The sequence below is a fragment of the Scleropages formosus genome, chromosome 15, assembly GCF_900964775.1.
Source record: "Scleropages formosus chromosome 15, fSclFor1.1, whole genome shotgun sequence".
NCBI lineage: Eukaryota > Metazoa > Chordata > Actinopteri > Osteoglossiformes > Osteoglossidae > Scleropages > Scleropages formosus.
The window spans coordinates 16014231-16025460 of record NC_041820.1 but is presented as its reverse complement, the minus strand read 5'-3'; the positions used below and the strand labels follow the sequence as shown (position 1 = coordinate 16025460).

At 45.2% G+C, this 11230-nt stretch overlaps 1 protein-coding gene and 1 non-coding gene across 2 annotated transcripts; both read right to left on the bottom strand.

The window, feature by feature from the left end:
• Window positions 1-294: 294 nt before the first annotated feature.
• On the bottom strand, window positions 295-367 carry trnat-ugu (transfer RNA threonine (anticodon UGU)). Its single transcript has one exon. It is a non-coding gene; the product is annotated as a tRNA-Thr (tRNA).
• A 731-nt stretch (window positions 368-1098) lies between these two features.
• On the bottom strand, window positions 1099-7695 carry hhipl1 (HHIP-like 1). The gene is made up of 9 exons (XM_029258560.1): window positions 7318-7695; window positions 6034-6680; window positions 4942-5085; window positions 4445-4773; window positions 4205-4331; window positions 3968-4113; window positions 3585-3666; window positions 3000-3082; window positions 1099-2488 (listed from the first exon to the last, which is right to left on the bottom strand). The coding sequence occupies exons 1-9, from the start codon at window positions 7612-7614 to the stop codon at window positions 1896-1898; spliced, it is 2448 nt and encodes an 815-aa protein (XP_029114393.1). The 5' UTR covers window positions 7615-7695; the 3' UTR covers window positions 1099-1895.
• Window positions 7696-11230: the final 3535 nt, after the last annotated feature.

The following is an 11230-nucleotide window of genomic DNA, read 5'->3' as shown; positions in this document are numbered from 1 at the left end:
CGAGTATAAGAGCAGGCTTTCGAAAAGGTGGCGGTTTGATTATTAAAATGTAAACTTTCAAAGCAGTTTTTTTTTTTTTTAACACAGCTACAGGCTGCTGTGGAAAAGCAAGGAATCGCTATGAACTTCCTACTTCCTGCTCGGGCCTCAGACTCACAACGTAGACAGCAGATTCTGCACTTTTAGAAACCAATTATTAATATGTTAATTTTAAGCGATACGAACAACTTTCGATACATAGTGTTGCACGTTAAGGAAAATTACATACATGGAAAAAAAGAAAGAAGGCGATTAAGGCCCCAGCGAGGATCGAACTCGCGACCCCTGGTTTACAAGACCAGTGCTCTAACCACTGAGCTATGGAGCCTCTGTTACATTACGCTTCTGTTTAAAGTCTCTTAAAGATAATGAAAAAATGTTAACCCACAACATAAAGGTGTTAATAGTTATACACTTTATGTTGTAGTGAAAATGTTCGTTTAATCCTTCTAGAGCGGGGAGGTTCAATATTGGTAATGAGGAGACGAAACACGCCCACAGAAATGACTACACAAGTGAGGTGTGCGGTCACGCGTTCTACTTGTTAAACGCATTCCATAGCCGCATCGTGTCGAAACAGGCGATGTATTTCAGTGATGTATTTAATACGTTTTACACATGACCATCCTCTCTCATTTTCAGCAACACACTTCGCAATAAGAAAATCCAACGTTTAGGAGAAGTTCCCTGTAACTCGGAAATGATGGATCTCGCGCTCAGCGCCAGACGGCCAGCGCAGCGCGCGCGAAACGCACGTGCACACAGTCACGTCCGCGCGGCATAATCGTACAAAATGGCATATAGTTCACATTATAAGTTGTAATGAAATAGTGCACACCTTAAGTAGATGTTATACTGTAATGGGGATAAGTGAGAATAGTGGAACAGAATCCCATTTAATGAACGGCTGCCCCACTGAGCCCTAGACTCCAAGTTTAACATGCAGGTTTTTGTTTTAGGCAAATGTACGAATTGTTCAATCCATTTTATTAGTGTAAACTAAATGGATTAACCCACGTTATTATTATTAATAGCTGAAAAAAAATATGTCTGAGAAAAAAGTAACTGGAGAGAAACTGGACATTTCACTTCAATATGTACATTGTTGGGAAATTTCCAGAACACAAGTTACAGAAACCCCTGATGGAACACTTCCCCAACCAAAAGTTTGCAAGGTCTCTGTTAAATGAATGCTCATCCTCATCAGCATACAAGACATGTGCAAGAGGTGCTTTATCCAAATTAAAAAAAAGACCCATTTATACTCGGTGACCTACTTACTTCCGTGCGAAACATGGTGTCTCCTTGCTATTAGGAGCACAAGCGCTAATATTTGTCTGTGAATTAACATCCGAACATTGCTCGGTATTAAAACCAGAAAATGAGCTGCAGCAAACCAATACCCAAACATTTTGCTTAACCATTCCTTTAGGTATTTTTTTTAAAAAAAAAAAATTGTATTAAATGTATTACATTCGCTCAGAAAGAAGTATACTGACTACAGTGGTATACAGACAACACAGACATTATGAAATGCAACTTGCACATATGACTGGACTTCAAGCATCCAAAATAACATAAAAGAGAAGTTAATGGCCAAAGTTACTTTAACTGGCAGATTTCACTGAAACTTCACTTTAAGGTCATTTTAAGTCCTCAGTGAAAGTATCTGCGATGGACTGGTATCCCATCCAGGGTTTACCCTGACTAGCCCAGCACCATTTGTTTCTGGAAAAGACTCTGGATCACCAAACCTGACTTAGACCAGCAGTTAATGGTAGTGAGTGAGTGAGTGAAAGAGGTAGACCTATGTGCCAAAGTCAACTGTTAGGCTTTGTCAGGGCTAACTACAGTCTTTAGTGCTGCGTGGAGTCTGTGTTCCCACACACGACGCCTGCGTCCTCGTGGTGCCCGCAGTTGTGCTTGCCCACGCCAGCATGTTTGCAGTCTATCAGCCGTTCCTCAGTTCCCTTGCACTGGACGTCATCCAGAAGGATCCTCAGCTGCCTGCCCTCTCCAAACCAGGCCTGCTTTAAGGCCTTGAGTGCGTAACGGAAGCCCAGCTGCCTGCATACCACTGCTGCATTTTTGGTGTCCCACAGATCGTCACAAACTGTACCCCATTCCCCGCTGATGAAGACCTCTACCCTGCCACGATCGCCCCTCCCCTCGGTGTCGCCGGCGAGTCGCAATGCCCCGTTTTTTCTTTTCCTCCGCCGACCTTTCCGAGGCTTGGCCGATCTGGGGGCTTTAGTGGTAGTTGTAGCGGCAACTGTGGGGGTTGTTTTCGGGATAGGGGTCGTCTTCCCCAAAGCACCCTCTTGTTCCCCAAACAGATTCATCAGCTCCTGGAGCCAGTCCACTGTAATGGCCTGTGTGGGTGTCGGTGAAGGTCCTTCTTCACCCGCTAGCCTGGAGCGCTTTGTTGGAATTTCTACACCAATCAGTGCTGTGAAATAAAGTTTTTTTGTTAGAACTTAAAACTGTATGGGAAATAGCATCTAAATTCATCTTCTATCAATAAAATAAAAACTATAGCAAAATTCATGTAGTTACCATAGGTTAATGCATGGGGGTGCCCAGCCTTTTTTGGCCATGGACCAAAACTATTATTCTGAAGTGTTTTGAGGGCTACGCATATAAAAAAATCATAATAAGTGACACTATAACTCAATTTAGAATCTTAAATGTCTAAATTAAAAAAAACCACTGTATTGTTTTAACTTGGATGTTTTGTGTTTACATTTGGGTGCCTCTAACTTTAACTATAATGTGAGTCATAATTTATAGTATTCACAACGGGCATAGTATACATTAATAATTTTACATATGCTCTTGTGAGCCATACTTGTATAATGTGAAGCAGGGGGTTCACATGCAGCGCGTTGGGATGGCATGTTGGACACCTCTGGGCCTAGTGGTTTGGAAGAAGAGATGTATGTTACAATAAGGCCACTTACATTCTTTCGGCTTGAATTTAATCAGTTTGCTCTTCAGTCTGACGGGCAATGGGTCATAATGACATTTTCCTGGTGGTGCACGTCTGCAAAGCCAAAAATGAAAAAAAAGATAAACAATAGTCCTACTTAGAACTTCAAGTAAGATTATAAAGTTTAATCTGACATCACATTCATATTGTGCATACCTACATATTGAAAAAATGTACTTAAGCTTTTTATCTGTTAAAACAAAATTATTTCAAACTTGTTTCCCAATGTCATGCTTTGAAATAGAAAAAACTGAATTTGCGGATATTAACTAAACTTAGCAGCTACATTTTACCTTGTATTGTTTTGCCTCTTTATCGAATAGGTTCTTTTTAAAACCCTCAAAATTCAAAAGTAACATTCTGGTAGGAACAGTTTTGCTGAAATGTTTCTGAATTTCTGAAATTTTTTTTTTTTTTTTTTTTTTTTTTTTTTTTTTTTAAATCAATGGTTTTACAAGAAAGGAACAGATAATATTTCTGCAAATAAATCAGATCCACTGCTGTGTGAAAGGGAGACTGGACTTTTATAGAGCATAGCGGAGAAGCCATCTCTTACCGTGAGGGATCAACAAGTTTGTACACAACACCTGAAGCTGCTGTGGCACTTGCAATTCCAGTGGACATGAAGTACAACTCTCCTGTTATCATCAGCACATAGAACAGAGAGGTAAAGCTCGAATTCTGTATAAGACAGAATTTTGCTTTGGTATAACAAGGGTTGACAGGCATAGTGAGTTTAAAAGACAATTTATCTGAAGTCAGAAGTACCAATGGTTAAGCTAAACATAATGCAGTCCCTGTTATTCTTCATTAGCAAGGACAGACGTGTAGAAAAAAAAGTCACTTTTTTCAACAGAAGACCACTGTATGAGCCAAAAAATCTGATATGAATTTGTAATCAATCCATTATCATGCCACCTAGTCAGGGCCGTGTCCAACCTGACTCATCCTCAGCAAAAGAGATGATATACTGGTAGTAGTTGTTAATGACGCCGGGGAAGGCGCAGGTCAGTCCAAGACCCATGCAGATCTCGTGGTAGTCCCATTGACCGGACTTCTTGTCCTCCTTCAAGGCCATCATACGTCTGTGCAAGGAAAGAGTTTTGGCCTTTACCAGTAAATCTGTGACAACTGAACACTCCCAAGCAGAAATAAAGAGATAGAAAGAGGCCTTACCCACTCATAAAGTCTCCAAATATATACATTCCATTTAGATTGGGGTATTCACAGCCACGGTACACATATCCCCCCGTAACAGATTTACCCAGTTTGTGAGGGTAGGCAAATATGGGTAGAACATCATCTGAAAAAGAGAACACTGTAAATATAGCGCATCTTCTTGTTCCTTAGACTCTACAGGGAGTCTTATGTGTGGTGGGTAATACCTGGCCACACTGTCCAATTAAGGACACCCACCTAATGAGCTGTTTGCACACAGCTTCTTGTCATAGCATGCAAAGCCCTCTTTGGCTCGCCAGCCATAGTTCTTCCCCCGCTCAATGACATCTACTTCTTCATACTTGTTCTGTCCCACGTCTCCGCAGAAGATCCTGCCTTTCCCCTCTTTTGTGACAGGATCGCCCCGGTCCACAGAGCACCGCCACATGTTCCGGACCCCGTAGGCAAACACCTCGGGCCGTGCTGCCGGGTCTTGCAGGAAGGGATTATCTGGGGGGATCTTGTATAGTGGACCCCTGTCATTGTCATCCACATCAATGCGAAGGACCTTACCCAACAGCGCTGACCTTTAGAAGCAAAACGTGGAGAAAAGCTGTGTCTGAAAATCACATGAATGTATGTCACAAATACGGATGCAAAAGTCATATTCAAATGCATGTTTGTGAAATTTCATGGATAATACAGTATCCAAGCAGAGGGTTCATGATGTTGATTCCATCATCTTTGACTCCTACTTGTTTTGCGAGTTCCCAAATTTCCCAAAAGGATCTCCAGCCATGCCACCATCCCCAGTGAAGATGTACAAGTAGCCATCATCAGCAAACAGAAGCTGGCCTCCGTTATGATTGGATGCTGGTTCATCAACTTCCAAAATAACCCTGAAAAAATTGAGAAGTATTATACTATAACATGTAAAAATATTGGAAGGAAGAACTGAAACAAAGGACTGAAAGGAAGACCAGTAAAGTGGGTCTGAGAGTTGGTTCATTATTCAAAATCCTTGTTATGTGATATGGCAATAATGTGATGTGGAGCCAGGGGTTTGTCATCAGTTCTGTTCTATTCTGTTCTTTTCTATTCTAATTCCATATCAAGATACTCCTGTAATGTGCACTGGCAAAAATAATGTTTTGGATTAACTGACAGCACTGAGAACTGCATGTCTGTATCTGTATATCTCTCCTGATGAAGTGCAGTTTTGTTTACTGAAAGTTGTTACTCCAACTTAATATTCAGATTTCTTTAATTGTACACCTGCTAAATGAATAAATGTAATGTGAATGTCGGCAATGTGACAGCTTTGCATTCCACACAGAAATAGAGAAGTGAAGTCGGTTTCTCCCAATGAGTAGCTTGCAGAGTCCAGGCTGGCATACAGCCTTGTGCATACCCCTGAGCATCCTGAGTGTTTATGACTCATTGTAAATAAAAAAAAGCACAGTAAAGTACCCTGGTCAGAAGTAGAGCAGGGTGCTGGCAAACTTAAGGCAGCATTTACTCTTTGCGATCGCCGTCTGTTGGCGAATTGGGTGAAGCTTCGGGACATGATTTGAATTCTATGATATTTCAATTTATGAAAAATAAATACTAAATCCTCCAAAAAAAAGGTTTCCCGTGGTGAAAAGTCTGTTACTGGAAAGTTTGTAAGGAGATGGCCCACTGTACAACATACAGCGGCGCAGCAGCAGTAAGGGAGCATCACTGACATCACAGTCACAGCCTTCAAAAGCTCTTCATATCTTCCCTCCTCCTTCAAGTATCGCCACATACATATCTCCTGAAGATGCGTTTAAGCAGGTTATGACTGGACAATGATGTACACATACCTTTCTGAGCTGTGGTCTACAACATTCACGTCGCTGGAGGAAACACGGAATTCGCTGATTCTGATTCTCTCGTCGAAACCCACCTCCACCGAGTAATAGACGTACAATTTTCCATTGTATTTATAGTGAGGATGAAAGGCCAGACCCAGGAAACCTCTCTCATCCCCCTCCCAGGGCGAGGTCAGAACCGCCTTGCTGATGTTCAAAAAAGGCTCCTCCAGCCTTGAGCGATCAGGCAGGTAAACCCAGACCACGCCAACCTGCTCTGCCACAAAGGACCTGTGAGTACCATCATTGGCGTGCACCATAGCTACAGGGTTCCGCAGCCCATTGGCCACCTCCTCTACACACAGCTGTAGACAGCCCTCGGCGTCGGCCGTCACCCTCCCTAGGTCCTTGGTCAACTGCTCGTTGCTCAGCAAGTGGGGGTAGCAGTAGTCTGCATCATCCAGCTCCAGGTACTCGCAGAAGCGTTGCTGGTCCTGCTCCAGGTCTGCCAGGACCGTGTCGTTGGAAAGGAGGGTGACGACGGAGCGGCACGTCGACCAGAATCGGGAGCAATAGTCCGGGCACAGTCCTGGCACGGCCCGCACAGGTGTGCTGGGATCCTCGGCATCGAACAGGTGGGCCGCGTACGGAGAACATTCCTGCAGAACCCCAGGAATGTGGGACATCACACACGAAGAAAGAACACATTTTAAAGTATATTTTAAGAATATATCCAGTCATTGCACAAATGAAGAAAAAACATTGCAACACAGTGTATGGCACATGTGACACATAGATCAATAACCATTTTCAAATAAAATTTCTTTCCCTTTTATACACCTGGAGAGGGACCTAAGGGTGCCATCACAGTACTTTAGTCAACCATATACACATATTCTGAGATCTTCTCTAGTGTTAAATTCGTTTAAATACACTGAGATTGATTAATACATGTTGAACTAAAAAAAAAAAAAAAAAAAAAAATCTGATTTTAGAGTAACCTCATGGGCATTCTAGTGGTTTAACGGGCATAATTTATTTCCCTTTTTAAGCATCTCAGTAGTCAGATCTGTTGCCTTTTGACCCAAAAGTTGCAGGCTCAAAATCCCACCTACAGCTGTACTACCCAGGCTTGGCAAGGTACTTACCCTCAGTTGCTCCAGTAAAATTACCCAGCAGCTGCGTGATGGGTAAATAACTTACTAAGCCTTGGTGCTTGGGGAAAAGCGTCAGCTCAACGAATCATGTAAACTTGCGCAAATACATCATCATCATCATCATGTTACCACGTTTTACCTGGCACAGCAGCTCTTGCACGTAGCCCGCACAGCTGACATAGGCGTGGTACGAGAAGTGGTCCATGATCCTGTAGAAGGTGGCCATGAGCTCCTGGTCCCTGGCCGAGTCGCAGCAGCCCAGCTCCTTGTACATCGCGCAGAAGACGAGCCCCTCCTGCGCCGGCTTGAAGGGGGGCTTGAAGTCCAGGCACTGCGGGTGTGCGCGCGCGGGTCCTGCCGCGAGCTCCAGCACGAGCACCAGGAGGAGGATCGCGCGGCGCCGCACCGCGGCCGCGCGCCCGCCGAGGTCCCGCATCGTGGTGTCGGAGCGCTCTCGTTCCCGCACACCTCCTCGGAGGAGTTACGCAAACGGAGGGGGGGGATATATATGCGTGTGTGTGTGACGGAGAGACCTCTGCGTGCTTTATTTATGTCTATTTCCTCAGTCAGCGGCGCTTTCGGACGAACTTCTCTTCAGCAGTGTTGTCCATGATTCAGTCGTATTTGTGTCCCATGTTTCCGAACCCTTCTTCCGAACTTCTGCTTTTTTTCGGCCATTTTAGCGTTTTGCGCTGCCGGCACAGCAGTTCTTCTTCTCCCGACAAACTTCTGAGCTGCTCCACAGACATGAATCACCATCGCTGGACCTTCATCACATCATGCGTCTCCATCTGAGTGCAGCTCCTGGCAAGAAATCAGAGAGCGACTCCAACCAAGTGCGCTTCGAGTTCAGCCAGATCATGTGCGGCGCGGCGAAGGGGGCGGGGAAGCTTCTCTCTCCTCTCCTCTCTTCTCCACTTCTTCACAAATAAGACTACACACACACACATTTTCAGAACCGCTTGTCCCATATGGGGTCGCGGGGAACCGGAGCCTACCCGGTAACACAGGGCGTAAGGCCGGAGGGGGAGGAGACACACCGAGGACGGGACGCCAGTCCGTCGCAAGGCACCCCAAGTGGGACTCGAACCCCAGACCCACCAGAGAGCAGGACTGTGGTCCAACCCACTGCGCTACTGCACCCCACAAATAAGACTAGTCAATGAGATTATTATTATCTATAATAATACCTGACTTCTCATTGTGTACAAGAAAAAAAGCGCTGTGTGTGTTAGCAAAAGGACCAGTTATGCGTTAAAATATCTTACTGAGGTAACGATTTTGTTAATTTTAGCACACAAATGGTCCCCGTGCGTTGCGCAATACCGACGTGGAATCAATTTGTTTCGCAGATACTTGAATCTTGTCTCGCAAACATCTTATCTTCCCAAAGTTTTCGCTAGACCCATAGGTGGACTTTTCATATGAAAAGTTAATATTTATTTTACTTGTAAGTTAAGGGGGTGCGGTGGCGCAGTGGGTTGGACCGGGTCCTGCTCTCCAGTTGGTCTGGGGTTCGGGTCCCGCTCGGCGTGCCTTGCGATGGACTGGCGTCCCGTCCTGGGTGCGTCCCCTCCCCCTCCAGCCTTATGCCCTGTGTTGCCGGGTTAGGCTCCGGCTCCTGGCAACCCTGTATGGGACAAGCAGTTCAGACTATGTGTGTAAGTTAATGATCCACCTCCAGCTCAACCTCTCCAAAGCAGAGATTCTTCACCTCCCAGCTGACCTGTCCTCCTGTCACGATCTATCAATCAAACTGGACAGCTCACTCATTTTGCCTACCTCCTCGGCCAAGAATCTGGGAGCAACGATTGACTCGAGTCTGTCTTTCTCTCGGCACATCGAAGCCACAACCTGCAGATACATCCTGCATATTGGCAGGATCCGTCCCTACCTCACAACTGACTCTGCCCAACTACTTGTCCAGGCCATGATGACTTCCCGTCTGGATACTGCAACTCTCTCCTGCCTGGCCTTCCTGCTGCTGCCATCAAACCCCTGCAGCTGATACAGAATGCTGCTGCCCGAGTTGCGTCTGACTTACCGAAGCATTCTCATGTATCTCCTCTACTCATTTCTCTGCACTGGCTTCCTATAGCTGCCCGGATCAAATGTAAAACCCTGGTTGTTGTCTACGAATGCATCAACAGAACTGCTCCCAGCTATTTACAGGACTTGGACCACTACACCCCAGCCAGACCCAGTTCTGGCTCCACTGTGGTGGAATGACCTTCCCCTCCCACTCAGAACTGCTGAAACTCTGTCTACATTCGAGAAGGATCTGAAAACCTACCTTTTCTGGATTCACTTCGCCCAAGATCTCTCCAGCTCATGTGTGGTGTAAATGTTCATGCACCGTAACTTTATGATCATCCCCAGATAGGCCTTTACAACGCAGCCGCTACTCCTGTACTGTATTGTATGTAAATGTTTGTGTACCTTAAAAAAATGTAAATAGGTGATCAGGATTCGTCTATCCTGAGTTTTATGCACCTACTCGTGCTATGAACATCGGTGCATGAAGTGGAAAGAAACAAATTAGGTTTACTTAAGAATCACATTGTCTGCAAGTTACTATGTCTCTTTCTTTCTCAGTGTAATGCACAAATTGTATTTTCTCTGAGATGTACGTCGCTTTTGGAGAAAAGCGTCTGCTAAATTAATAAATGTAAATGTAAGTATCTGAAAAGTTACACAAAACTAAAAAGATCTTTATGAAGCGTTATTAATAAAACACTGTACCGATATATACAAACTGTATGGAGTGATTCCCGCCCACTAAGTGAGAACGAGAGAGAGAGAGAGAGAGAGAGAGAGAGGGGCTGAACCGGACTCGCTTAAAGGGGCAGAACACTTTTATTTGCCGAATTCAACTCGCGGGCGCTTAACCTGCCACACACCTGTGGTATAAAAATGAAAATATTGAATGAAAAAAAAGGCAATTCGTTTGAAATATGCAGCACTCAATTCCAGAAAATTGGTCCACTGGTGAGACCCAGTGTGGTGCAGCTGTTGCTATGGCTCTTTTTGGGCTTTCCTAGTAACTATGCTATGAACTCTCCGGCCAGAAGTCTTAGAATGGCCAGGTGAGCCGAGCTGAACCGAGCCGACAGGAGCTGTGCCCTTCAACGTGTGCCACCTGCAGAATGGAAGCGAGAGACGATGCTTTGCGGTCCGTTCGAAGGAAGCCCACCGTTTCCCCACTGGAGGCTGCTTATTATGTGCTGCAATAATAAAGGAATCTGTGTGGTGCGGCACTCCAACTTACATTTGCACATCTTTATTCATTTAGCACATGTGTTTCTCCAAAGGCACACACAACTCAGAGTAAGAGAAAGAGCATTTTACAGATGTCAAACTATATATGCCGATGCGTGGCTCCTGAAGAGGGAGCCCGCGGTGCAGAGGGCCCGGCTGGGCCCCACTGTGTGGCGGGCCTGGGGTTTGAGTCCCGCTTGGAGAACTTTGCGGTGGACTGGTGTTGCCCCCAGGGTGTGTACTCCTGTGCCCCGTGCTGCCGGGTTAGGCTCCGGCTCGCTGCCATCCCGCCCGGGACAAGGGGCTATAGACTTTGTATGTGTGTCTGAGTGTGTGTGTGTGTGTGGGCTCTTGAAGTACAGTTACAACCGTCCCACACCACTGCTTTGCTGCCACACACTACAGGAGTAACTGCATATAGAACTGATGATGAGCCCCTCAACCGCCCCGCTTCACACTGCAGTGACGAGGTGTGTGAGTAACAAACCAACTCTCCGCCCCAATTAGGTTCGTAAAGCGGGGAGCGACTGAAAATGAACGCGACAAGAGGCAACCCGTAATGACTGATCTGTCCACGAGGTGGCGCTCAATTCGCACGAACATTGTTTCATGGCGTTTGACTGCGCAAGTTTCCAAGCTGAAAATCAAAGACAAATGAATTATTATTACCATTATCACTGGATCTATATTGGACGTGTTTTTATTAGCTGCGATGTATTGAAAAATGGGTTGAGTAATGATAGACACAGTTAACCATTTTTTCACATACTGATTAATTTAACTGTAAGTCGAAT